Genomic DNA, 26,916 nt, shown 5'->3' with positions numbered 1-26,916 from the left:
AAAAATGTGTTTGTGTGCACGCGTCTGTCGGCAGCGGGTCCTTTTTCTGCATGTTAAATGTTTGCAAACAGTTCGGATTTGTCTCTATGATGTAATTTGTTCTTGAATAGCATACGTTGGAATCACTGCATATCATATTAGCAGGTGCAGTTGCAGTTGCAGTTGCAGTTGGTTCTAAACTATCCTTGCATCTGGAACTGGGTCCAAATATGGGGTTAATGGAAAAGTTCACATCATAAATGATGTAGATTTATGCGTTTTTAAAAGCATGTAAACTTGCACTGTAGGCTTGCAGGCAGTACGATCCCATTAGCAGAGGACATGATGTGAAGAGGCTGCTGCCTCAAAAGACTTTCTTGATGATCTTGTAACTTGTCAAATGGTTTAAGTATGCAAAGCTTCCTCGTTGCCTCACTGATTTCTTGCCCTAACTCCCCTTCCTTGCAAGGATCAATGTCTTTTACCCTCCTGATCTGACATGTATGAAGACCATGGATGCTTGCTAATTATAGGCTTAGGCTTGTTCCGGTGAAATTCACCCTTTAATATGGAGTTTGGTTCAGATACTCTCTTAGTACTAAACATTCCTTTGTGGGGGAATATGGCTTATTTTTCGAAGAGATGAGTATCCCCAAGTTCATATTACTTGCGAAAGTTCTCTCCTTTCAAAGTGACAATAACATAACCAATGCAATAGCTTTGACTAACCGAAATAATAACACAACCTGTGTGTTTTTATCAGATTTCTCTTCCATTGGACCTAGATTTGTTTTAATCCACTATATTTTCTTTGTTTTATTTTATTTTGATATCTAATATTTTTTTTAAGAACCTACAATTTAATCTATTTTGATCAATGTGACATAAGTAAACTTTGTTTATTCCGTTCACTATTTTGTTAGTTGGTAGCTGTTGTTTGTTGTTGAGATTTTCAAGGTTTAATTTGGCATAAACTTTAGTTTTTAGATTATGGTTAATGTGTAAATATATGTTGATTAGGTTGGTCCGATGTGTTTTAATTATTGTAAGTCATGCCAAAATTAATGGATATTTTTTTTTTTTGGGAGAAACAAACACACACACACAAGGGAGAGGGAAAAGGGTTCTAACACAAAGGCACACCATAATTCCACTTAAAAGTCATGATAACTTTTAAGGGAGGGTGAGACAAGTTGTACTATACATAACACACTCGTAATGGGTATTGAGAGTATGGTTTTGAATAAAATAGAATGTTATAAAATAATATATATATATATATGGGGACGACCCTAACTAGCATATTAAGGATTCATTACGGTTGACTCATAGAGTCAATAACCATTTGGATGTTTGGAGAGCTGTGGAGTTGATTAGAAAGCTTAATAGTGGTTTTTTTTTTAATATCGTGGATTAATAATTTAGAAGGCTGGAGGGTATGTGTGTAACTTACCAATAAGGTAAAAAATGATAGGTATAAAATGTTGGATAGATAAAAAATTAGGTGAATGGTTGAATAAAAGCAGGATGGATGAGGCAAAGAAGCACATAAAAGGTATTGTACACAATATCATAAAATATTTATTAAATTGGGTAAATTGCATTCAGACCCTTAAAATTTTATTTTATTGCACTAAGACCCTCTTAACTTTTTTGTCACTTTAGTACTGAAACTTTGGCACATGACCAAACATACCCTTCAGTTAGGGTTCTGTCCAATCATGAACAGAGACATCAGTGGCTTTAAAAAAAAAGGTTCTGCCCAATCATGATTATGTTAAACTTTTCTATACATTGTGGGAATCATTAGCTAGTGAGATGAGTGTTACAAGTGGAAGAAAATTTTCTCAACTTTGCAATGCCAATGTAAGCATTTGATGTGCTCTTTCCATCTTCAATACTCTCAAAATATCATCTTAAATCTGTTAGTAATAAGTATCAACAACTATATCAATTGATTAAATCTTTTCTTCGTACTTAGATATATGAGAACTTTAAATGAAGAACAATGGGAACTGAATTTATGAATATTCTTTGTCACCTACAAATAATTAAAAAGGTAATTTAAAAATAAAATGAATCCTTTCAAAGTACTATTCATATTTTTTTGGCTAAAATACAAAAACACCCATTGGAGTTCTAGTTCTTTCTTATAATACCTTGAGATTTTCATATCCTCCAAATTAACCTTTGAGACTAACTTCTGTTAGTTTGTATGGACTGAAAAATCACATAACCATTATGTGATTGAAATAAGAAGAGTCATCAACTAATTTGCATCATTAGGTATGTGATGGTCACGTGATTTTTCCGTCCATAATAGTCAACAAAAATTAGGTTTAGTAGTCAATTTGATGAATATGAAAATCTGGAGTTATAAAAGTTAGTTTTAGGTATGTGATGGTCACGTGATTTTTCCGTCCATAACAGTTAACAAAAATTAGTTTTAGTAGTCAATTTGATGAATATGAAAATCTGGAGTTATAAAAAAGAATTGAAACCCAAGAAGTGTTTTTGCAACTTAACTAAATCTAATGACGTGTTTTTATATTTAGGTAAAGTAAGTTTGCAAGAAGTGGGAAATGTTTTAATTCTTTTAAATAAAAGAGCTTATTTGATTTATGTATAGAATTTTAAAACTTCTTTCTCTTTTTTGGATTATACATAAAAGCTTTTAAAGTGTAGGCGAGATCTACTGTGAAAGTTGAAAATTATATTGATTTTCTGTAATTTCTACATCAGATAGGGAAAAAAAGGGGAAGTTATTTTTAGAAGAAATAAGGAAGTTTAATTGCATTTCCCAGAAAAGAAACTTGTTTATCGTTAAATAATGATATCAGTCTCAGTTTTACCGTCCTGGGCATTTGGTCTAGTGGTATGATTCTCGCTTAGGGTGCGAGAGGTCCCGAGTTCAATTCTCGGAATGCCCCAAGATTTTTCTTTCCCTGTATTATATTTCTCTTTTAGTTATTTTAGATTTTAGGTACAAAGAATAAAACAAGGGCATTTGGTCTAGTGGCATGATTCTTGCTTAGGGTGCAAGAGGTCCCGAGTTCAATTCTCGGAATGCCCCCCACTTATTATTCATTGTTTTTATTTTTGTGGTAGTGTATTCTTTTTTGGGACAAAGAAAACGATAGCTTCATTTGTTTTTGTTTTCAAGCGCTTTCTGATTTCCCCGTACCATGTAGTGTTACTGTGTTTCAACTTCCAACAAAGCAACAAGATTACAAGACCAACCGACCAAGCAAACCTCCAAAAAAATTTATAAGCAAAGCGACAAATCAAAGCAAAGGGATTCAAAAGAAGAAGAAGACGGCTAAGATTGTTTGGTTGGTTAGGAAAGATAAACACACACAAACAAATAAAAAAGGGGCATTCCGAGAATCGAACTCGGGACCTCTCGCACCCAAAGCGAGAATCATACCACTAGACCAAATGCCCTTCATGTTATTGCAGTGTTCTATTATCCAATCATACCTTTAATAGTTGTTTTTTTTTTTTAACCTGAACTTTGCCTTTTCTGGTAAAATCAAATCACATCAAACTGTCCATTGCTTCCTATCAGTTACAGAAAATTACGGAAAAGTCTTTTCCACTCCCTCAGTAAATTCCGCTCATATTACTGTCAATTTTCCCTCCAAATTCTCCCACATTTTCCCTCCACTTCCGTAACCCTAGCTTCCTCTTTCTCTCTCTCCCTCTCTCTCCGGCGTGAGTTCGATGTGTCTTTCTTTCTTCCGCATTGATTATTTGCATTATATCTGTTCTATTAAGAAATATAAGCAATAAATTTCATTGCTTTGTTAGGGTTTCAATATAGATTGGTTGTGTTTTGCAGGTGAAATCGAATGATTTGAAAAAAAAACAACAAAAATGGGTTCGCTTGGAGACGATGATGGTGAAATCAAACCAATCAATACAGACCCAAATGCCAATTTTGCTCATTTCGAGACCCAGGTCCTTGATAGCCAGTTTTCTCCCCCTACATTGTCTGGTACTGGTTTTTGGTCTCTGATTATGTTGTTATTTATGTTCAAAGTTTTGTGCTTTTAGGTTGATTATCTAAAGAATTGAAAAAGGAATATATATATTTGCTGAATTTTTAGAAATAATTAATGGTGGAATGTGTATGGATTTTGGGATTACAATCGTTATCAGGGAGACTTTCAATTTTGTTATGGTTCATTTGAAAAAGAAATTTAATAATGTGGCCCTTAATTTTTTTTTTTTAATTTATTTGAGATGTTCAAGAGTAAAGATACCAACTTGCTTTTTCTTTGGAAAATTAGGTGAAAAGGGTGAGGCTGAGGATGCTGAGGAATTAAAATATCTGCAGAACACCATGGCTTTTGAGGACACTGTTCCCATTGAATATGCATTCGAAACCCAAATATTGAATCTTGCTGGGGAAACCCAAGAATTGAATACTGGTGACGAGACCCAAGTGTTGGATGATCCAGATTGCATTTACAATATGGACACTCAGTTATTGGATGATTTTGATAATGAAGTTGCCATTGATAGTGATAGTGAGGGTGAAGGAACAGATAGAACTGAGGTTTTGGATGATATTGATGAGCAATCTGATGATGGATCGGTAAGAAGTGGCAGTGGTCGGTTAGTGGATGAGGAGAAGCTTCAGGACACTTCTCTTCATGACCATGATAAAAAGGGAGTAATGGATCAGTCTGACCCTTTAGCTGATAAAAAGCAGAACCCAGGTGATTCACTAGTATATTTGACAATTATGAAAATTTCGTTTAAAAGTAATTTTTAGAATACTTCCTTTGATTACGTATTCTGAAGCTCCATGCTGTTACATTTGCATGATCTGTTTCTTTCTGGTTCATTCTATCTCATTCAAAGTGTTGGCTGTGAAAGAAAAGGGGTCATAAGAAAATTAATTATGCATCATATGCAGACTACTTGACTTGTACTTTGTGTGTTTTGAATCTTTTTACTAATGTGTAAAATCTCAAAGTTTAACTAAAAGTTTCTTTTGCTGCTTGTAAATTTTGCATGTGGCAAATTGTTATTGGACTTGAGAAATTAATTTTAGTCTTTCCTCATTGTCCTTCAGAAGTCCATGTGTCAACTGAAACACATACAGTTCAATGCATCCAAGAACCAAAACCTGGTATGTGTCTCTTCTGCTCCTGCAATGTGTGTTTACAATGCACATTTTTTTTGTCTAAATTTATATAAGACTCCTGGAAACAGTTCTTTTTCCCCCTAGTTTGAATGCACATCTGGTAAGATTGATTGTTTCAGGTGAAGTCATCACATCTAATTTGATGAAATGAATTGCTAGTTTCTGGTGAAATTATTAATTTGTTGTCCTTGTTATGTGCTTGTATTGCATTCAGTGTCTCAGATTTTTTAGGGTTAAAGTTCTGTGGGTATGTTGAAAATTACCAAACTAGGCCACCTTTCTGTGGGTATACGTTTTTAATCTATAATGAATGCATATCTGACTGGAACGGTAACAGAAAGAGGTTTCATTCCTTATTTATTTTCCTGTTTTGCTTAGGAGCTCAGCCATTGCGGTTTACTACAGTTTGTGAAGGAATGTTCCGTGCCTCTGCTCTAGCTCGCATGGCTTTGAAGGGAGTTAGCAATGGATCTTGTTCTGTCCCAAGTAACAATCAGACTCTGGAAGTATTTACTGTCAAGAATAGTGAGACGTCTATCGTACAGGATCCCCCAAAAGTTGGGGAGCTAGTAGATCAGGAACCTGATGTTGGAGGATGCAATGAAAAAATGATGGGATCAAGGAATGAAAACGTGTGCAGGGCTGGCAGTAAAGCAGCTAGAAAACTTTTCACTGACGATTCACATGATATCTATGGAGGACTTCCTCATAACAGCAATAATGTTGAAGGAGAAGAGTTGCCTCAGTTGCCTGATTGTGACGATGGATTGGCAGGGTTAAGCTATGCTGACTCTCAAGAACCTGGAGAGTTATCACAGGCCAATGCATTGGATTTTGTGGACAGGTTCCTTAAAGATAATGCCATGGAATCTCAACAAGATTATGACCTTGGAAAGAAATCTTGGGGAAAATCAAATTCTCTCTCAAGTGCAAAGGGCCAGCAAAGTTTGGCGAAGAAAGCCAATGTTAGAAACATATTTGGAGAAACAGGGATTTTTGACTGGGATGATAACCGTGAGGATGATGGAGGGGGAGATATCTTCCGCCGAAAGAAAGGAGAATTCTTTGATAGTGGAGGCCACGGGAAGAGATCCATTACCCAACCCCAAAAGTCTGGAGTAAGCAGACTAGATGACTATAGAGACCATCAAGAACGTTCAAAAGTCAATAACAAAAGGATGGGTTTGGCTCATTCTGACTCAAAACTAATGTTGCAAAAACCAAAAGTGAATGACAAGACAGTGCAAGAATTAAATTTGAAACGAAATCTTGCCAATGAGTTGAATGAAGAGTCTAATGACAATCCCTCTGGAGGAAATTTGGAAACTAATTTTGCTCAGAAAGATGTGCCAGAAATAATAAATGTAGGTTTTGATACACAGATGGCAGCTGAAGCTATGGAAGCCTTATTCCAGGGTGAGGGCATTGCTAACCATGATGCTAAAGATGTCCATCAAGGTGGACAGAACCGTTCAAAGGGTTCTTGCAGAGGTTCCTTCAGAGAAACGGATAATGTAAAGCAGCCCTCTTCTCGTAAGAGGGTAAGACTCTCTGGTGTTTCAAGACAGTGCAAGAAAGTTAAGAGCAATAGTGTCAAATTATGTAAAGAGTCCTTGATTTCATCTAAGAAACATTTAGATAATGTTTCTAAGATAAATGGGAGTGGAAACTCTGACAAAATGCCATCTAAGATCATTCAGCGAAGAAAAGCTGGAGGAACTTTGGACAGAAGCTGCATTAATGAGTCCAACAGATTTGATGGCAATGCAACACTAAGTGGAGGTGGCACAGTTAAGAAGTGGAATTTACTAGGAGAAGATGGTACATATGCACCTGTTGCTCATCGAACTAGACAGTCATTGGTAGTAAATCAATTGAAGCAGGCTGAGAATGCATCCAGTGACCTTAGGGAAGAGATGAACCATCCGATTGAGGTTTTTGCCCTAGAAAAGAAAAGCATACATAGTACAGGCATCCAGGCTTCTGCATTCTTGAAGGAAAAGTCTTCTATGTTTTGTCCTAATCAATCCAGAGAAGTTGACAATGTAAAACCAAGTCATCATGAGCAATCCACTCAAAGGCTGACAGCTTATGCTAATGGTTCTGAAATTGATGCATTGAGCTGTCCTCGAAGGAGAAGATCTTGTCGAAAGTTGTCTGATCCTGAAAATGGATCTGATAACTTAGATGATGCACCTGAATCTGTTCGGCCAAAAGATATTGGACAATCTGTCACCAAGCGCAAGAGGTCACTTGATGATGCTAAAATCACTTTGGTTGATTCAAACATGAAGAGGAAAACACGATCAGGGGGTGCTATTTATGGTAAGTCTGGTGAGATTAATGGAGACATGATATCTAAAGATCTAGCTGGGGCAAAGGCAAGTAGGCGCTCTGACAGAAACAGCAGTGCAAGTTGCCCATCATCTGCCAAAAAAGTGAATGCCAGGATGGATGGATCACCAAGTGAGAAATGTAAAGTATCTGATTCAGCATGTGCTACTACTCCAGTTAATTGTAGGACACCTGAGAATGCCGCATCACCCATTTGTATGGGCAATGAATACTTAAAACAGTCATGCAAGAGAAACATGTCACTTTTTCTGAAAGAAATCCGTAGCTTAAGTACTGCCGGGCCTGAGCCTCCTTCTGCATTAAAAGATTCAAGAAAGAGGAGAGATATAACTGATGTTCGAGTTTTGTACAGCCACCACTTGGATGAGGATATAATTAAGCAGCAGAAGAAGGTAGTTTGTGATTTCTTCAGGGTCTCTTTTTTAGAATCATTGGAGCTGGTTTGAACCATATCTTGTTTGTCCTTGTCCCGCAGATTTTGGCCCGGCTTGGAGTTTCCATGGCGTCTTCTATTGCAGATGCCACACATTTCATAGCAGATCAATTTGTGCGTACAAGGAATATGTTAGAGGCCATTGCTTCTGGAAAACCAGTGGTGACACATTTATGGCTTCAGAGCTGTGGACAAGCTAGCTGTTTCATTGATGAGAAGAATTACATTTTGAGGGATGCCAAAAAGGAAAAGGAGGTTGGCTTTAGCTTGCCAGTTTCATTGGCACGTGCATCCCAGCATCCACTTTTGAAGGTAAAATTCTAGTCATGTTGGTTTTACCAGATGCATTGGCTACTTATTCATTTTGTTAATTCTCAAATGGTAATATCTCTGCAGGGTCAAAGAGTTTTGATTACCCCAAATACAAAGCCTGGCAAAGAAATAATTTCAAGTTTGGTTAAAGCAGTACAGGGCGAGGTACACAGTTTTTTGAAGTTGTACATGATTCGTATGTTCATTTCTTAGTGAAGTAGCATTTCTATTTTGAACATAGTTTAATCACGGCTGTGGTCATAATTGCAAAGCTTCTGGCAGTAAATTAGGTATGTCTTAGTGGTTTCATCTTGCTATCGTGGGTTTCCTTTTTTTTTTTTTTTTTTTTTTTTTTGGAGGAGGGCGGGGGGTAGATATCTATTTAATTTTTTCCTTAATTTGAGTGCCCAGTTGCCAGTGCTTTTGGCTCCGTCTGAATCCTGAGATGCTTCAAATGTTTTTTATGTGCCAAATTGTTTGTCGGACACTGATTTCCTGTCAAAATGCTTTCCAGGCAGTGGAGAGAACTGGCAGATCTACTCTTAAGGGGGATAAAATTCCAGAGGATTTGCTGGTTCTATCTTGCGAAGAAGATTATGCTCTCTGTGTGCCCTACCTCGAAAAAGGTTAGCTACAATCATGTGTCATTTTTGCCTTTATTAAATGATCCAAAAAAATGTACACTTTACTAGGAATTGGGCAACATTACTTTTACTTGCAGGGGCAGCAGTTTACAGTTCAGAGCTGTTATTGAATGGTATAGTTACTCAGAGGTTGGAGTATGAAAGGTTAGTTTTATTTTAATAAGAGCATTACCTGATGATGCATAAATGAATGCCTTTGTCAAAGATAGAAGATCGTTTGGCCATTTACTTGTCTGTCTTAAAAGTGCATGCTGGGGTTTGTCAATAAATTGTAGCTCTCTTTTAAGAAGTGAAATTCAGGGGTTTTGTCAATAAATTCTAGCTCTCTTTTAAGAAGTGAAATTCTGCATGTCTTCTCTACTGGCTGAAGCATGCAAGCAAATAGATGGTAAAAACTATGCTACATTATTAATTTTTATATTGAATTATTCTATTTGTTTGATTGCTAAGGTCTTTTTTTAAATTTTCCTTTGTTGGCCTAATTGATGGCCAGTAATTGATCCAAATGTATGGGCCCTGTAGTGAGGGGAAACATTGGTGATCTTTACTAATGCATTTAATTTCCTGATGACAGGCATCGCCTCTTTGTGGATCGTGTTAAACAAACCCGTTCGACAATATGGCTGAGAAAAGATGGAGATCAGTTCCTTCCTGTGACTAAACAAAAATAAGATCCATTTTATTCATCTGCTCCTCTGATTTTCCTCCTGATCCCCTGTAGGCGTTTTTGGTAGAATGTAGTGATCAATACATAAATATTGTGAATGTTCCCAATTCTAGGCCTTCCATGTAAAGATAAGTATGCTGTAGAAAAGATTCATGTATAATTTTGTTGCCTCTTTCCCATGCTTTTTTTTTTTGAAAGGTGAAATTATACTTTTACACCTTAAATTATACCCTATTTTATACTGAACCCTAAACTATCAAAATGCATGATTCCCCCCAAAATTTTAACTTTGTTTCAATATCCCCCGCTGTCTGTTTTGGTATTAACTGTTAAGTATGATGGAATTAATTTTTAGAAGACTAATTTACTCCTCCAAAACAAATGTTAGAGGGCAAATTAGTCTTTAAATGCTAAATTCAATTAGACTTAACAAAAAAAAAAAAAAATTGCAAGGGTGACATGTAACAAAGTTTTCGATTTGAGGGGGGAGGGGGGTTGATCATGTGTTTTGATCGTTTGAGGGGCAAAGTATAAAATGTAGTATAGTTTAGAGTGAAAAGTATAATTTTCCCTTTTTAATTATTATTAAGGAAATGTTGTTTCTTTATGTGCTAGTCAAAATCATTTTAGATTTATGGTGCTTTTCGCTGGTAAATATGTAGTCACTGGAAAGGATTTTGAATGAACATATATGTTTGAGGGGGTGAGATTGAGATATGTTAAATGTAACAACTAACAAGTAAACAACGGTATAGCAAAAATATTGCCACAGATTTAATCTGATGTCTTTTAAAGAAAGATGCGACTAAATTGCATTTTCTTTTTCTAAGTGAAGGGCAGCATAGGGAACTAATTTACCATTTATAAAGCCGATTTTCATGATACACCCTCCCATTCCTCTTTTAATTGAAACTTGCATTAATATACGCATGCCGTGTCATACATTGGAAGAACAAGATCTCGACCAATAAGAAATTTGATGTTGAGGGGACCTTATCATCAAGTGGTTTTAAGTTACATTCTCTCTTAAATTTAGGGTCAGCCTTTAGGTGACAACACAATGCTAATGTAATGTAAGCATAAAATTGCATGCTAAAAGAGCTACTGTAAATAAGAAGCATGCACACATAAAGGAGAGGAAAAGGGATTTTAACACAAAAACAAACCACAAACTCTACTCAAAAGCCATTGTTGATCACCTTGAGTTTGAGAATTTGGTTTCATACATCAGAAGCAACTACATTATGCAATTAGGCCAAGATTTGTTTCCTTTTTATTTTGCAATACAAAAATATTACTATCACCGATTGCTATAGTGTAAATCTTAAAAATGCACAAATTGTAAGCAAGAAACATCATTGTAACTATTAAGACAGCAAGAGAAGCAGAGGGGTGGTGTATACAGAAAACTGGGAGGGAATAAAAACACACATTGAAGTACATATTGAATATTTTTCCAACATTGTTTCTATTCTGATTCGAGTCTTAGCTCTTCTTACATCTTTGACCTTGACAAAACCAATTGATATAGTGAGACTGCGAAACAAAGCTTTCAAAATTTTTCTGAATTAAAAACAGTCAATGCCTCAACAGTGTGAAAATACCAATTGATATAGTGAGACTGCAAAACAAAGAGAACTCCAAGTTTCCAACATTTGTTGATGGTCAACCCTGAAAAGGACTCTTCAACATTTTAACGTGTGAACTTCTAATTTTTGCAAATGCAAAATAACTCTACAATAACAAAGCACATTTCAGGGCATTACTTGATTTTTCTACTTAATAGATTATCAAGTGATGGATAATTGGATATGTACACGAATTATTTACTGACGCATGCAAGCAACCAGCACAGACACAGGGACCTTGCAACCCAATGGGGTCCGATCATACTGGGGGGCTCTGTGTAATTTGAACTCGCCAAGAAAAATATTGAATATACAGGGAGTTGAGGCTCATGGCTATGCCAAAACCTAGAACTGATGCAACTAGTATTGCATAAATGGCCTTCAGATGAAGCTGCAAAAAAATTAAGAAGCTTTCAGTCAACAAGAAAACAAGGACCAATAAGTCAAACATGTAGAACACCTGCATCTTAGCAAAAATTGGATATTTTACAAAGCCATGTGACAGTGAAAGTGAAAATGTTAGGAACCCATGAGCTATGAAGCACGGGTGCGGCGTTTGGGCCGCCGCACCCGCGTCGGACGCGGCCGGACGCGGCGATGCGCAGGCGACGCCGCTGCCTGCGCGTCCGGCAATAAAAAAACATTTTTTTCGGCGCGATTCGCGCCGATACGGCGCTGATTCGGGCCGACGCGCGCGAAATCGGGCCGATTCGGCCCGAATCGGGTGAAATCGGTCCGGCCGAAATAGGGCGATACCGGCCGATACCGGCGAAATCGGCCGATATCGGCCGAAATATGCCGATATCGGCCGAAATCGGCCGATACCGGCCGAAATTCAAAAAAAAAAAAAAAAACAACAACAATAGGTGCTTATGGCTGGAAAAAAAAAAAAAAAAAAAGAGGTGCAAACGCACCGTTTGGAAAAAAACCAAGACCCAACCCTCTCCCTCTTTATTTTTCTTGAGCCTCTCTCCCACTCTCTACCTTCACTCTTCAGCTAGGCTTTCTCCTATTCTCTGTATTCTAGTTATTATTTACCATTGTTCTTAAATTTGGTATATATTTATATAATGTAAAAAAAGTATGTTTAGCAATATATTAAAAATATAAATAAAAATATTTTTAACAATTTTTTAATCGCCGCACCCCGCCGCACCCGCACCCTACTTTTTCAAAAATTGCCGAGTCCCGCACCCGCTCCCGCACCCGCACCCGAATCCCGAAACGCACCCGTGCTTCATAGCCCATGAGTAGAACTCACCCTTGAAAACTGACTTGCAAGGGGAGGGTGCTCAAGAGTTTATAGACACATGGTTAAGCTTACACTTAATCTATGTGGGATTACACTAAATCCATGTGAGACACTAAGATCATAACATACCACCAGGTGCCCAAGAGCTTTATAAACACATGGTTAAGCTTACACTTAATCCATGTGGGATGCTAGGATCATAACAGAAAATGAGGAGGGGGGAAAGCAAAAGGTCATCGTAGGCTAGTTTTAGTCAACCAGAGTGATCTTTGTTAATTTCCGTTATTAAAATATCAGCATGGACTTCTGTGAAGATATAATGGTGAAGTAAAAGCGGGTGTTGCAAGCTGAATGGTTAAATAAAGAAAAAATGCATCCACCCAAACATAGTAATTCTCCTATGAGTTAATCCCCATTTTCAGTTATCACAATTAACCAAATGTGCTTTTTTAATTTTCCTTTGCAACACATCTGCATCTCAAATATGTAAGAAATTTTATACAAAATATATGCAGCCAAATAAAGGGGAGATACCTCAGGCCATAATTGTTCAAGTGTCTTGAACAAAAACCCACTTGCAGATTTTTTTTTTGGAGAGAATTCTTATAACTTATGGCCTATCTTGTTAAACCCTTTTATGGAAACACAAACTTGTTTGAAGGGTAGACTACAGACCCTCTTTGTTTAGTGTCAGTTCTTATTCTAATTCTTCAACTAAGGAGTTAGTTACTGAAAATTATTTATAATTTCATATGACTTTTCATGAAATAAGTCTTCAGAATTAAAATTCTAAAACATTGGGTCTTTATTTATTCTTTTTTTTGTGTGGATATTTCGATAGTTGGGGAAGGGGGATTTGAACCATGGACATCCTTGTTGGAAACAATATGAGATGTCAGTTGAATTACAAAACTATTGGCTCTATTTATCACTCATATTATTAAATAAACAAAAGAAAAATATTTAATTAAAATAAATCTTATGTAAGTCACATTAAGTCTCCTAATGGAGAAATATCTCATAAGAGATACTTTCAGCAGCTTAGAGAAATAATGTATTTCACGTTCCATAAGTTTAGAAGTGGCGCCATAATTGGAGCAGCAGCAAGCAACTATAGGTTTGCTTTGGCTCCATTAATGCTAGAATTTTTGGGTTAGTGTTTCACTTGCACCACCATTTAAGAGTAGAACCAATGGGATGGTACAAAACAATCATCCAGCCTTCTGTTTTTCTTCTTTTTTTTAGGGTGTGGAAGCAGAATTGTATTGAGAATCTAATATCTTGTTAAGACTTAAATATAACCATTATATCATCTAAATTAGAGGACCTAGTGGCTAGCTGCCTCATAGTTAAACCTACTAAGTAACAAATCTTATTCTTTTCATAAGAAAACCCCAAAGAAGTATGGTACTTTTTATTTTACCAGCAAAAAAAAAAGGTAAGGTACTTTTCAAGAAAGTAAGTAAGAAGAATCAAGGAGGAAATCATGGAGCAAATTGATGACAGAATAGTGAAATAAAAAGATATCATTTCTCACCAAAGTGTAGAAAAGGTGGACAATGATGGCCACAAGTGCAAACTCAAGAGCTGCATATGTCCATATGTACTCCTTGATTGCTGCAAATCAAAATAAACAAATACTAAGAAAATGATAATTTAACAGAAACTTGTAATTTCTTACTTCTGAGACTCAGCAATACCAAGGATGACTGCAAAAATAGATGACAAAAGGCCCAGGGTAAAAGCAAATGGTGCTGCAATCACGATAGCTTGAGTCTTCATGTTATGAATCTACAAAATAAGAAGGCAAAGGATTAACACTGCAATGCCAACTACTACAGAACCTGAAATGGAAAAAAAAGAAAAAAAAAAGAAAGAAAAGAAGAAGTTATGATAATAGTAATGGAACCACTTCTATTTCTTTTTTGTTCTTCATCATACATTCTGATTTTAAATTCCCCACTGCACAAATTTTGGAGCCTAATTATGCTAAACTAGTTTCTTGATCATGTTAATGGATATATTAAATACACAGAACAAATTAAATATTATGCTAAAATAGTAATTGGAACCCCTTCTTTTGAATCTTCATATATTCTGATTTTAAATCCCCCACCAGCACAAATTTTGGAGCCTAGTTATGCTAGACTTGTCACTTGATCATGTTAATATATATATATATATATATATATATTAAATATGCATAACAAATTACATTTATGCTAAAATAGTAATTGGAACCACTTCTATTTCTTTTGATATTCTTCCTTCATCATACATTCTGATTTTAATAAATATTTTAGATACACATAACAAATTACATGTGTCAGGTCTCAGGACAGAACATTCTATGCACTGTATCTTGTAGAGTTCTATGAAAGAAGCCAAACATATTGAGGCATTAAGTTGACCTAAAAGAGAGTGTATAGCAACCAACTCATCCAAGTACCAAAGTAGTTAACAGGAATAACAAATATTTCTTGTTTAACTTTTATCTTATAGCAAAGTGGCCTACCAGTAGCTGCTCAAGAAAGAAGAAATAGCATATTGTGCTAATCAAGACGAGCACCACAAAGTCCTGCCAGGCACTGCCATAAGCAAGAATAAATCAGAAAAAGCAGGAAAATAAAAACGAAAGGATGAATAAATGCTCAAGAAAATACTACTTGAACAAGAGAGAAACTTAAGTGGATGTTTACGTCTCTCTCTCTCTCTCTCTCTCTCTCTCTCTCTCTCTCTCTCAGTGTGATAAATTTACGTTAAAAAGAACTCATAAAATCAACAGAGTTTGGCTCAAAAGTGCCTCATTTGAATTTGAAAGCCTTAATACGTCTTTCACTTTCATTTTACATTACCTTATCGATTGTGAACGCAAATTCTGTTGACTGTGCTCTTGTCTGCTATCCCTTCGAACGGAGGTGGGCACACGAAGCAAAGTCACTGGTAAATTCTGAACCACTTGCCCACATACTTCACAAACCTTGTTTCCTTTAGTACTAAACCATTTAACAGCACATTCTTCATGTACTAGCCTGAGGGCACCTTTGCAGCTGCATTCCATTTTAAGTGTATTTCCTTCTTCACATACATCAAGACAGATCCGGCACACTGCTTCCTCTTCAGGAATCTCTTCATCATTGCCTTCGGCCGGAACGGAAGTTATTTGATCTAATGTGCCAGAAAATTGAATTTACAAGTGTTAAATAACATTGAAGGGACTACAATCAGACAATTATAATACATCAACAGTTTAAATATTACATACAGATATTTCAACCATCTTTTAGTGTTTGAATAGAACTCAAATAGCCACCAGGCCCATGGGTGATAATTGATAAACATTTAAAGCCTAAATGTTAAGTTCACACACTACACACCTAACGCTTTTGTGAATGCACACATTTTTAACAATATCAAACAAGCAACAATGACAAACATTAATGAAACTGAAACTAAATAGATCTGCTGAAATCAGTGTAAAATCACACAATCATTGACTGACTTTTACAATGAAAGATGGTTCATGTCATACAAGTCTATCAATCCATGAGTTGTAGAATAGAAATAAGGAACTGCAACAATAAAGTATGTCTTACAACATACCATCACTAGGATGTGTCTGGGCATGCTCCTTCTGGACAGCAAACGATACAGATCTTACAATGACAACATTTTGCCCAGGCACAGACAGGGACCTTGAAACCATAGCTTGAACAGCTTTCTGCACAAAATTGACAATAATCACCTTAAGCATCTAGAATTATATAATAGCAGTCTCATCAACCTGCAACATTGACCTTAAAACTAGGAGAAGATGCCCTGGCTTAGTGGGGCAGGGGGGGAGGGGAAAAAATTGCAGTTGTTTTGCTAGATATAGATCTAGAAGGAACTTTCATCTGGGGCACACATCAATATGATGGTAGAGTGGTCTTGCCATCATTATTAAAGATATGCTCCTGATGAGATGAGTGGGGCATGAATAGAAAGAAAAATTGATTAAAAAAAAAAAAAGATTTCATATATAACATTTCATTAATTCATCAACCATTCTGTGTCCAGGTGATTGATTATTGGGGTTCTCTAGATTAATATGCTTTTATATAGCTATTCATGAAACTTGATCTTGAAAGTTGAAATCTCAGCAATCAGAAAGAACTGCAAAATACATGATAACTCACATGTGGCTTATGCCGTTCATCATATGTCCTCGCTGACGCAGGTGTGGAAACTGAAGGGGACAAGTTTGTTGCAGGTGTAACCGGAAGAGAGGTACATCTTTTCCATGAAAATGCAGACTTGATGTTGGCCATAATTGGACTTTCAGGGGCGGTTTTGGGGTCTGAATTGAGGAGGAAGCTTCTCTCACCATCAGATAAAGTCCCCTTTTTCTTGAAGCTTAAACCCCGCAAGATGCCTCCTGATGATGAACTGCCTTTGGCGGAGCCTTGAGATTGGAGCAAACCCTTTCCACTTTGACTATTGCCAAATCCTATGGGTCTAGGGGGTATTTGAAGTGCAATATCTGGACGCCTCCCGGTTGGTCCTGGGTCCGAAACTTTGTCTATTTGGATATCTACCTGCATGCAACAAACATATGAACACCATTTCATGTCATTTTCTCTATAAGCACCGCCAAAATTTGTCTTGCATATCAAGATCATATCAACCATAATGGGAAAGAGTATTTTGATTGCAAATCCTACCAAACTGAACGCAACTATCTCATAATATTGAACAGCATTACATGGTCATAGGTAATTTGAATATTTCACTGCTCCTAGGTCTCAGACTTTCAGGTTCCTCTAAAACGTTTCTATTTTTCATGGCGTTTTGCAACATGCCAAAAACAGAGAACAAATCAAAACGGTCCACCAGAGCACAAGCCTCTTGCTTTTGCTGGGGCTGTGAGAGATGGTTGGTGTGTAGCTTAACCCCCAAATTTGGAAAGGTCGATTCCTGAACTCAAACCCCTGACACTCCTTAGGTAACTTCATTATTTAAATCACGGTGCTTCTACACCCCCAATACGTGAGAATAATCAAATGAAGGGCCTCTGTCTAAAACTACTTTCTAATGCCATACCTTCCACATGATAATAAAGGGCGTATATCTAAAATTACTTTCTAAATTTACAAAGATTAACTTATAGATTATATGCATTGCCTACCTACATTCAAGGAACAACATATGACCACTTCCAAGATTCGAATTCCCAAATACCACAACCCACCTTAAACCACTTCCATATTCTTCACGACCATGAAACTCTCTAACTAATTTTTCATTTCCTTATACTTCTATAACTAACACATCAGATCATATTTTAGGCAACCACAATTCAACAGCCAAAAATTATTGAAGACCCACATGGTGTCAGCCGTAATTGCCTAATAGGGATACTCCAAAAGGTATGTCAGCCGAACATATTCATTTCTATCTCAAAAAAAAATTTGAGAGAAATTTCTATCTCAAACCTAAAATGATGAAACCAAATCCTTTAAACCAACAGAACAACCGGATCAACGCCATGAACTCCTAGAACCGCTCAGTGCCCTCTATATAAATAATGCTCCTAACTGAAAATCAACCGCTACTGAAGTAAAAAAAAAAAATTGCCTAGCTTACAGTTCTGCGTTAATAATTTAGTAAATTAAAGAAACACCCATTAATCTGCAATAAATGAACATAAAAACAGAAACTTTAAAAAACCAAAAAAAAAAAAAAACCCCATATCTGAATCTGAAAGAATAAGCATAAGTTACACATGCACACCCATATATACATATCCAAAATACAAAAAATAACAGCCAACCTGAGGAGAACTCTCTGCTACTCCACTGGAAACTGCTTGAACTGCTTGCATTATTATTATTTGTTAAACCCCAATGAATTTCAATGGATCAATAACCTTAAAAATAAGTTATGAAATCATAGGATACACAAGAACCATAAAAGGAAACAAGAAATCCAAAGAAATCTGACAAAAATTCGAGTAATCTAGGAAGAGAGAATAGCTGTGAAGCTCTTATAGAGTAAAAAGATAAAAAAGAAAAGAATATAATTTGATTTAGTAGAGTAATATTTTAATAATAATAGAAGTAACAGGGGTGTGTGTGAAAGATGGGACTTTGGTCAGAGTTTGGTCGCTTGGGAAGATGAGGAGAAACTTTGTCTGAAGGCCATACAGAAATAATAATTATAGAGAAGTAAAAGCAATCGTGTAATTGCCGCAATGTTTTTGATGTGTTTGTGGCCACTTCATTTGTTGTTGTCACTTTTCACTTTTGTCACTATTCGAAGGCCTACTGGTGCAAAATCTCACACACCCTTTCCTTTTTTCCTCAACTCCGTACTCGCTTTCTCACACGGAAACGTGTCCTTCTGCAGCTCACCTATATTCCATTTGCAAATTGCAGACTTTTTTTTTATTATTTTTTTTTTTAAGATAAAATTGCAGATTTAAAACACTAATAATTGTAGAATGATTATCATGCATAGTTAAAAGGTAATTTGAAATCTCAATATTTGGGATGATTTTGATTTTGACACATTTAAATTCAACTTTAGTCTCTAATGTTTTGAAGTATTTTGAATGTGCCTCTTTTCATCAATGATTGTTACTAGATTAGTTATTAAATGTTAACTAAATACTCAAAATATGCATATGTATAAGCTCAAAAGATGTCGACATGGTAGAATTTGGCAAGTCAAGTCTAGGGATGGCTTTACCCAATATATATATATATAATTTAAATTTTTTTTGTTTTGTTTTGTTTTGACCCTTAAAATAAAATTTTGAACACTCTCACTCTAAATTTTGTTTAAACCCAATTGAAATAAACTTGAAATATGATCACATTAGTGTTATTTTCACAATAAAAGTTAAGTGAGAAGTTGTAATTGATTTTTTTTTTTATCTAAACTCATAACTGATATCACTTTTTTATATACTTTTAACAACTTGCTATCTAGATTTTATTGTGTAAATGTTTTGTCAGTAGTATTACTCTTAAAATTGCTCATTTGTTAACAAATAAACAAATCTTCTCTCTAGATTCTAGCTTACTTTACTGTTGATGGTTATATGAAACTGTTTTTTCATGCATTTTTCTTCTTCATCACCAAAAAATTACACCACTTATAAAACCAACTAATCTGTATTTACAGTTTTTTGAGTCCAAAAAATCTTTTAGTGCTTGCTCATTCCAAGAGAATAACCACATGTATGGTTAAAAATCCATACACTTCAAAAGCAAAATCTTATATAAGTTATTATTTTTTTCCTTAGTTTAACATTTACTCTCAGACCTACTCTTAGATGTGTTATTATTCTTCTTTATCTTTTATTTAATTGATATTACGTATGATTATAATAAATTATTATTAATTTAACAAATATTATGATTAATTATTTATTTTTATTTATTTATGCATTCTATCATTGTTTTCTTACTAATTTTGAAACTATTAATAATTTTTTAGACTATTGTACAATATAAATGTATTGTATAGTTGTATTGTATACTATTTAGAATACTATGCTAGATTATTGTATGTAATATGACAATTGTATATACAAAAAAATAATAATCATTTTATTTTTTACTCCCCTACAACAAAATCCTAGCTTAAGACATTATTGATCCCTCCTAAAAAAATATCTCGGAGCTGTCACTGGTCAAGCCTCCAAAACTTATGAAGAAAAAACAACGATATTCGAGGAATGAAAATAAAGTTGTCATTTGAAAGAGTATGAAAAATCAATACAAATGAGGATAAAAAGCCAATTTTGATGCAAGAAAAGTTACCAAAAAAAAAAAAAAAAAATCCTTTCTGCGCCCTTAAACTTGCACAATATGGATTTCATTCCCAAAATTACAAGTTTCTTATTTGTTAGGGATTCCATTTGTACTTGCAAGTTATTTTTAGAAAATTTCCATTTATACAAGTTGTTTCTTTCTTTTTTGATCTTGTGTTTGAGAATTGCACTAGCTATAAATATTATGTAATTACGTTTAAGTTTGATAATCATATTGGCCTCAATTTATTTGAATATATATATACTATTTATTGATACTTAAAAAAAAATCATAAAATCATAAATATCCTATTTGTTAAGAGTATTTAAATATAGTTTTTTGTTTTGCAATCCATAGAAAGGTGGGTCCCACCCTTGAATTTATTGTTGGACTAATATTTTCTAGATATAATTTTCAAAAATTTGTATTCTATTTTCCTGGTTTGGAACAGGATTTTGAAAACGGCTGAAGATGATACAATTTTTTTTTTTTTTGAAATAGATACAGAAAATTTTTTTAATGACATAAATATAAATAAATTGAAAAACCTTATATTTTTCCAAACTCTTTTATCTCTTAAATTAATGAGTTTATCTTTTTCACAAAAAATTCACACTTTAAATTTGAAACTTATCATTAAAAAAAAGTACATGATGAGTTTTATTTCCTTATCATTATCCACTCAAAAAAAGCAATCTATCTTATCTTATAAAAAATATTTCTACATGTTACTTTTTGTAAATATTTTTTTATAAAAAATATCAAAAATAGAAATGGTTTCCCAAACAATTATTTTTTTATTTTTAGTATTTTGAAAATTGTTCATAAAAGTGGGAGCCAAATATAAAAATTATTATCTGAATACTAGTCGCAAGTTCAATTTTTTGAAAATTGTTTTTATATTGTTTTGAAAACAGAAACAAAAATCCTCCTTCTACCAATCAGGTATTAGTTGTAATTGTGCCAATTATCTATCTTATCTTATTGTAAGTGCACAATTGCACCTGGACCCAAGAACAGTTATGGGCTCAGGCCCAATGAGCCTTAAACAATAAAAATTTGTAGAGAGTGGGCTTGAAACCCAGGTTAGAAGTGAGTGAAGATTAAATGACCAACTAAAGATTGCCAGTATTTGGAAACAGCAAGGAGTAATGTAAATAGGTCTCCTCAGACGTAAGCCGAGAGCTGTTCTTATATTATCTTTCTCTCTTTGTCTTTTTTCTTGTTAGGTTACAAAAAGTCCCCCTCTTTCTGTTCTAGGTCCTCCCTTAAATACTCTTCTTTTTAATACTTTCTACACGTGTTGCCCCAACTCCTCCCTTAGCCTAGATATTTCTTTTCTTAGTGCCTTTGAACAGTAACTAGAAGTTTCCCTTCCACTGTTCAAGTGTCACCTCCCCATTAATGCGGCCGTGGTAGGTAGGGGTCTTTAATGTGGAGGTAGCAGCCTTTATCTTTGACATTTCTTCAACACCGGTGCTTCTGGGGCATTCTAGGGTTTCCCCCTTTTAACCATTGGCCTTAACTGTGCCATCCCCTAACCTTTACTATGAAATCCCGAGTTCTTCGGTGCTCACCCGAGGGTAAGTTCACCCTCGGCTGGGTCCTCGGATCCTCGGCGCATGGGCCGACCCATAGTATTAACAACTTCTAAACCCAGGGTCAGGTCGGCCCTCCTTAACACGGCCCAAAAGGCCCATGTTCCCATCAGGATCTTTTTACCCCCCACACTTATCTTTTCCTTCTTAAAAAAAAATTTATCTTATCTTTAATAAAAACTTGAATAACATAATTCCCCTATAATTTGGGATGGTTTCAAATTAAACTCTAAATGAAAAATAATTAAAACCATGAAACTGTTGAGTCTTTATTAACTAAAGATAATTGACATTCACATAAATTGTGACTAAAACTTATCTAAACACAAAAATTATAAGACCTCTAATACATTATTATATGAGAATTCTAAAATTATGTTATAATTATTTATTTTGTTATTGTCATAAAAAATTCACAACGAAATTACATATTACATTCAGTTACCAAAATTATTTTTGTTTAAATAAAATTTAATTATGTATTTTATATTATTTTAATATTTTATCATAATTTTTTTTAATTATAAAATTTTAAAAATTAAAAGAAATAGAAATTTTACGGTATAATTTTACCTTGTAACTCTTTACAATATAAATGTGGTTTTTTTGGCCTGTGTACTTAAAAAAAAAAGAAAAAAACATATTATATGTACGTTCTGGGGCATTTAATATATTCTCACGCTAACTGATCGTGCACTTGCAATTGGCGAGTAAGGTTTTCCATTCTACTCGAAAAAGTATAGCAAAGTAGTATCAAACTTTTTCTTTTTTTGCTTTTAAAGTATCTGACTTTCAACATTTACCTCGGTCCCCAGCATTGATTGGCTTTATCATTTCATTCACCAAAACTCATGTAATTTTGGAGTGATTATGCAAGAAAGATGTATTAAAAAAATCCATGAGCCAGAATGGTGTATAATTAGGAAAAGTAACATTTTTTTTAATCTCAGAAAAAAGAAACAAAAACATAAAAACGAAGAGTGTGTGTGTATATGTGTATATATATATAAAGTATTTTTCACAAATGAGCTTAATAAACTGGCAGAATAATACTTGAAATACACTTCTTTTTACACCAAAATTTACATTATGCTTAAATTTCAGTACTTTCACTTAAGCTCATCACACATACTTGAAAATGCTAAAATCTAATTTAGGGTTAACAAATAAGCAAAATGTGAATTTTGGTGTAAAAAATGATGTGTCTCTGACATTACTCAAACTGTAATTAATTTTCAACCCCACTTATAATTGACATCACTTTTTTTTTTAATTATTATTATCTATTATTAAGCATTCATAAGCTTTGTTTATCAAAGATTGTGAAATATGTTATGAATAATTGGACAAATCTAAAATTATTGGATTAAGAAAGAGTTACTCCACACATGTTCACAGTTCCAATTTTCAAATGTGATGAATGTGCACATTCCACCTCTTGGAAATCGACAGTCTTTCTGGCCTAGTCCACTGCATTTACTTTAGGCAATGCATTTGTGAATGCTTTGACAGTTTACATACATGCACATAGAGAGAACAGCAATAAGTGTAATAATACAAAAACAAAATCATTAAGTTTTGACTCAATATAAATTAATGGGTCTAGATGAAACTAATATTATCTTCTTAATAAAATTGTGAACAAAGTTCAAAATAAGATGTGTCCCCAAATATGAATCTTTATAAATTAAAGAAGGGTTTAGGTCATACAAGAGAAGAGGGAATAGTGCACTTTTCTTGATAGTTGATTGTACTAATCAGCAGCCAGCAGGTAGTTTGGTCAATTTGGCAGCACAAGAACAAATGGGATTCAATACTTCACCGACACCGGAATTTATCTAGGCAACATATGTACATTGTACAAACAAAAAGTTCTTTTGCCAAATTGGTCAATAGCAGCAGGGCTTGATTAAGAAAGAGGGCATGGTCAAGCCCTTCTTCTGCAAGACGTTTTAGCTATAAAGTCTACACTCTTATCAGATCTTGAGAAAGCCTTTTTTTTTTTGCTTTTGCTTGTAACTTTTATGTATAATTTTTAAAAATTATATATATATATATATATATATATATATATATATATATATATATATATAGGTTGTGTTAACGGGCACAAAAGGGACCTTTTAACAGCAATTTTATACTTTTTTGGGTACAATTTTGTCATTTTTTACAGTTTTATGTCATATTTTTTAATGTGGGACTAACTTTATAGATAGAAAAAATATTAAAATAACCGAAAAGACTAGCTTTATGTCATTTTATTTTATTTATTTAAATTTTTTTATTAAATAAGACTCACTTTTGTACAATTTTAACAAACGTTTATGCCGTGCTTGTTAATATTTGCCATATATATTTATTTTTTTAAAATATAAATATATTTAACACAATTTCAACAAAAAGTTAAATAAAAGATAAACATAGTTGCCAATGGCGGTTCAAAGTAACTGAAAATTATTCAAAGTTGCAAACATGATATGGAATCATGGATATGGAATAGTCCTTATAAGAAGGGTGCTTTGCGGTTTCTTCACTTGCGCCGCCACACTTCTGTAGAGCCTTTTAAGTTTTAACTATTCTATATTATAAAAAATGAAAACCTGATTTGTATTCTAGTTCAACTTAACAAATGCTTATAAAAAAATAAATTAATAAATGATTAAATTGAATACATATTATATCAATTTATTTGAATATGTTTTTCATTGAGAATTGCTCTTAATCATAGAATCTTAGATATATTATATCATATAGGATATAACACAGGTTCACAATTTCACATGCAATGGAGGTACCCCTTCCACCTTTTGGAAATCAACAGTCTGTCTGGCCTAGTGGAAATGTGTGTGTGTGTGTATATATATATATAAATATAAAAAGAGAGAATAATGGTAAGCCTAATAACACAGAACTTTTCATAATTATTGACTTGATATGTTATAATTAATTTGTAATAAAATAATATTGATAATTAATTTTTATAAATAATATTAATTTTATTTGGTCATCATGACATTGGTCATGGGTTGGTGTGTAGTGAGTTTTCCTTTATGCACTAGCAATTCGTTGTTGCTACTTGTACGTGTCCCTGTACCATGGTGGTCGATATCGTACCGGTACCGGCCGTACCGGTCAGTGCACCAGTACCGGTATACTTCAATTTTGTATCGAAAAAAATACCGGCCGTACTGGCTGCGTATCGGTCATACCGACCAATTTTGGGCAATACCGGCCGGTACAGAAATTTTTTTTTTTTTTTTAGTTTTGTAATTTTTAAATTTTTGTAAGGGCATAATGGTAACTTATTTACATTAACTTATTAGTATTATTTGTTTTCTTAGTATGCAATGAACAACTAAGCTTTCTATTTTTTATATTGTGTTTTTTTTTTCCTTTTAATTAATACTAAAGTCTAAAACTATGACTAATTTGTTTTGAATTGAGGTAATATTTTATGATAAACTTTTATATTTACTTTAATATAAGTGAAATATTATATGCTTATAAACATGGTTATAGAGATTTTGGTGTGTGTATAATATATATATATATATATATATATATATATATATATATATATATATATAATAGCGGTAAACCTGAAACGGTACACCGGTATCCGAAATATATCGTACTGGTGGCCAAACCGGTACAGCCTCCAGTACGGTATTGACTTCCTTGCCCTGTATTGCATGCACAATAAGGATCTTAGTTCCAGAATAGTTAAGGTGCTTAGAGCAATGAGCAACGAAGCGAGTAAATGCCAAATTTAAGCTTATCTTATCATTCAGCTTAAAATGTTCACTCTATTAGATGTAAAATGTAATTATTGTAAAAAAAAAAATTCAATTATGCTACAGTGCGATTCTAAATTTAAAATGACACTGTAGCTCAATTGTAAAACGAAAAATATATTATTATTATTATTATTATTTTACTTTTCTTTCTCTCACTCTCAACGTTTCTCATTGACTCTCTTTCTCTCTCTCTCTCTCAGAGCTCGTCCCTCACACAATCCTCACTCTTTCTCTCATCTCACATCTCTCTTTCTCGTTCAAGGCTTGTATTGGAGTTAGGTTTGGTTTGTGGTCACGGCATGAAGATCGGCGTGGATTTTGGATTGGCGTGGATCAACGGAGATTGGTGGGTTTCTCGGTGGAGATTGGTGGGTTGCCAATGATGGGTCGCTTAAGATCATTGATGATGGGCTGGATGTGGTGTGATGTTGGCGGCATTGGTGGCGGCGTTGATCTGGTGGCATTGTGGGGTCAAATGGTTTCGTCGATCTGGGTTTTGTGGTTTCGCCGATCTGGATTTTGTGTGGGTTTTGTGTGTGTTTTGTAATGAGGCATGGATTGATTTTTATCTTTTGGGTTCAGATGGGTTGGATGTGGCAGTGATCTAGTTTTTTTTTTTTTTTTTTTAATTTAGGTTTTTGGTTCTGGTGGGATTTTGGTGGGCAATGGGCATGGTGGCATGGTAGGCATGGTGGCATGGTAGGCATGGTGGTGGTGGTGGTGGTGGTGGTGTGGTGATGATTGGGTTGTTTGGCTGTTGAGAGAGGGATAGAGACTCAGAGAGGCATGGACAAGGATGAAGAGAAAGGAGTGATAGATAACCTTTAAATATTATTTTATTGTATAATTTATATTATTTTAGTGTGTAGTATTGTAAAATAAAAGTTTGGATGTTAGAAGTATTGGAAAATGCTATGGTATAATTGGTAAAGTAGCTTTTTGGGATAGTAAAATAGGATAGGATTGGAAAAACCATTGTAAATGCTCTTATTATGAGAATGCCCATGTGGGAAAGTTTATCTAATTAGCATGATTTTAAAAATCGGTACGGTCAAAGGATTTTTTTTTTTAATATCGGTTCTCGATTTTTTTTTCTTTCAAGTTTTGACCTGTTTTATACTAGTTTTAGGGTTTTTATCAGACCAAATTGGTATTCAATTTCCATTAAATTGGTTTAATTGGTCAGTTTAGTCTAGTTTTTAAAATTACATTAGCTAGTTGCCCTCTCTAACCATTTATTTTATACCAAAAAAAAAAAAAAATTATAACTTATCTTTTTTTTTGAGAATCAACTTAT

The 26,916-nt window shown here is 34.3% G+C and overlaps 2 protein-coding genes and 3 non-coding genes across 7 annotated transcripts; 3 read left to right on the top strand and 2 right to left on the bottom strand.

Annotated features, from left to right (window-relative positions):
• The first annotated feature begins 2,837 nt into the window (after positions 1–2,837).
• On the top strand, positions 2,838–2,909 carry TRNAP-AGG (transfer RNA proline (anticodon AGG)). Its single transcript has one exon. It is a non-coding gene; the product is annotated as a tRNA-Pro (tRNA).
• Positions 2,910–2,980: 71 nt separating this feature from the next.
• On the top strand, positions 2,981–3,052 carry TRNAP-AGG (transfer RNA proline (anticodon AGG)). Its single transcript has one exon. It is a non-coding gene; the product is annotated as a tRNA-Pro (tRNA).
• A 299-nt stretch (positions 3,053–3,351) lies between these two features.
• TRNAP-UGG (transfer RNA proline (anticodon UGG)) lies at positions 3,352–3,423 on the bottom strand. The gene has a single exon. It is a non-coding gene; the product is annotated as a tRNA-Pro (tRNA).
• A 171-nt stretch (positions 3,424–3,594) lies between these two features.
• LOC142623339 (uncharacterized) lies at positions 3,595–9,826 on the top strand. Of its 2 annotated transcripts, XM_075796734.1 has the most exons (10): positions 3,595–3,693; positions 3,821–3,976; positions 4,272–4,703; positions 5,063–5,119; positions 5,513–7,881; positions 7,965–8,234; positions 8,319–8,399; positions 8,749–8,860; positions 8,956–9,022; positions 9,453–9,826. In XM_075796734.1, exons 2-10 carry the CDS (start codon positions 3,856–3,858, stop codon positions 9,547–9,549), a joined length of 3,606 nt encoding a protein of 1,201 aa, XP_075652849.1. In that variant the 5' UTR covers positions 3,595–3,693; positions 3,821–3,855; the 3' UTR covers positions 9,550–9,826. The 2 variants fall into 2 exon arrangements, with proteins under 2 accessions (XP_075652849.1, XP_075652850.1); XM_075796735.1 differs by lacking the exon at positions 5,063–5,119 and having other exon boundaries at positions 3,620–3,693.
• Positions 9,827–10,961: 1,135 nt separating this feature from the next.
• Positions 10,962–18,595, bottom strand: LOC142625893 (uncharacterized). 2 transcript variants are annotated; one of them, XM_075799642.1, is made up of 8 exons: positions 18,238–18,595; positions 16,604–17,002; positions 16,029–16,146; positions 15,281–15,593; positions 14,941–15,013; positions 14,126–14,216; positions 13,963–14,042; positions 10,962–11,564 (listed from the first exon to the last, which is right to left on the bottom strand). In XM_075799642.1, the coding sequence occupies exons 1-8, from the start codon at positions 18,286–18,288 to the stop codon at positions 11,433–11,435; spliced, it is 1,257 nt and encodes a 418-aa protein (XP_075655757.1). In that variant the 5' UTR covers positions 18,289–18,595; the 3' UTR covers positions 10,962–11,432. The 2 variants fall into 2 exon arrangements, with proteins under 2 accessions (XP_075655757.1, XP_075655758.1); XM_075799643.1 differs by lacking the exon at positions 18,238–18,595 and having other exon boundaries at positions 16,604–17,008.
• Positions 18,596–26,916: the final 8,321 nt, after the last annotated feature.

The sequence above is a fragment of the Castanea sativa genome, chromosome 2 (genome assembly GCF_040712315.1).
Source record: "Castanea sativa cultivar Marrone di Chiusa Pesio chromosome 2, ASM4071231v1".
NCBI lineage: Eukaryota > Viridiplantae > Streptophyta > Magnoliopsida > Fagales > Fagaceae > Castanea > Castanea sativa.
The sequence above is the reverse complement of the archived record's forward strand: the minus strand, read 5'-3'. Positions and strand labels throughout refer to the sequence as shown.

Bases quoted from the DNA above. Each gene is read 5' to 3' on its own strand.
- LOC142623339 (XM_075796734.1), top strand. From the start codon at position 3,856: ATGGGTTCGCTTGGAGACGATGATGGTGAAATCAAACCAATCAATACA. The intron at 7,882-7,964 runs GTAGTTTGTGAT...CTTGTCCCGCAG, and splicing joins TAATTAAGCAGCAGAAGAAG to ATTTTGGCCCGGCTTGGAGT. The intron at 8,235-8,318 runs GTAAAATTCTAG...ATATCTCTGCAG, and splicing joins CCCAGCATCCACTTTTGAAG to GGTCAAAGAGTTTTGATTAC.
- LOC142625893 (XM_075799642.1), bottom strand. From the start codon at position 18,288: ATGCAAGCAGTTCAAGCAGTTTCCAGTGGAGTAGCAGAGAGTTCTCCT. The intron at 16,147-16,603 runs GTGAGTTATCAT...AATTTTGTGCAG, and splicing joins ATGAACGGCATAAGCCACAT to AAAGCTGTTCAAGCTATGGT. The intron at 15,014-15,280 runs GTAATGTAAAAT...TGCTTATGGCAG, and splicing joins TTGCGTTCACAATCGATAAG to TGCCTGGCAGGACTTTGTGG.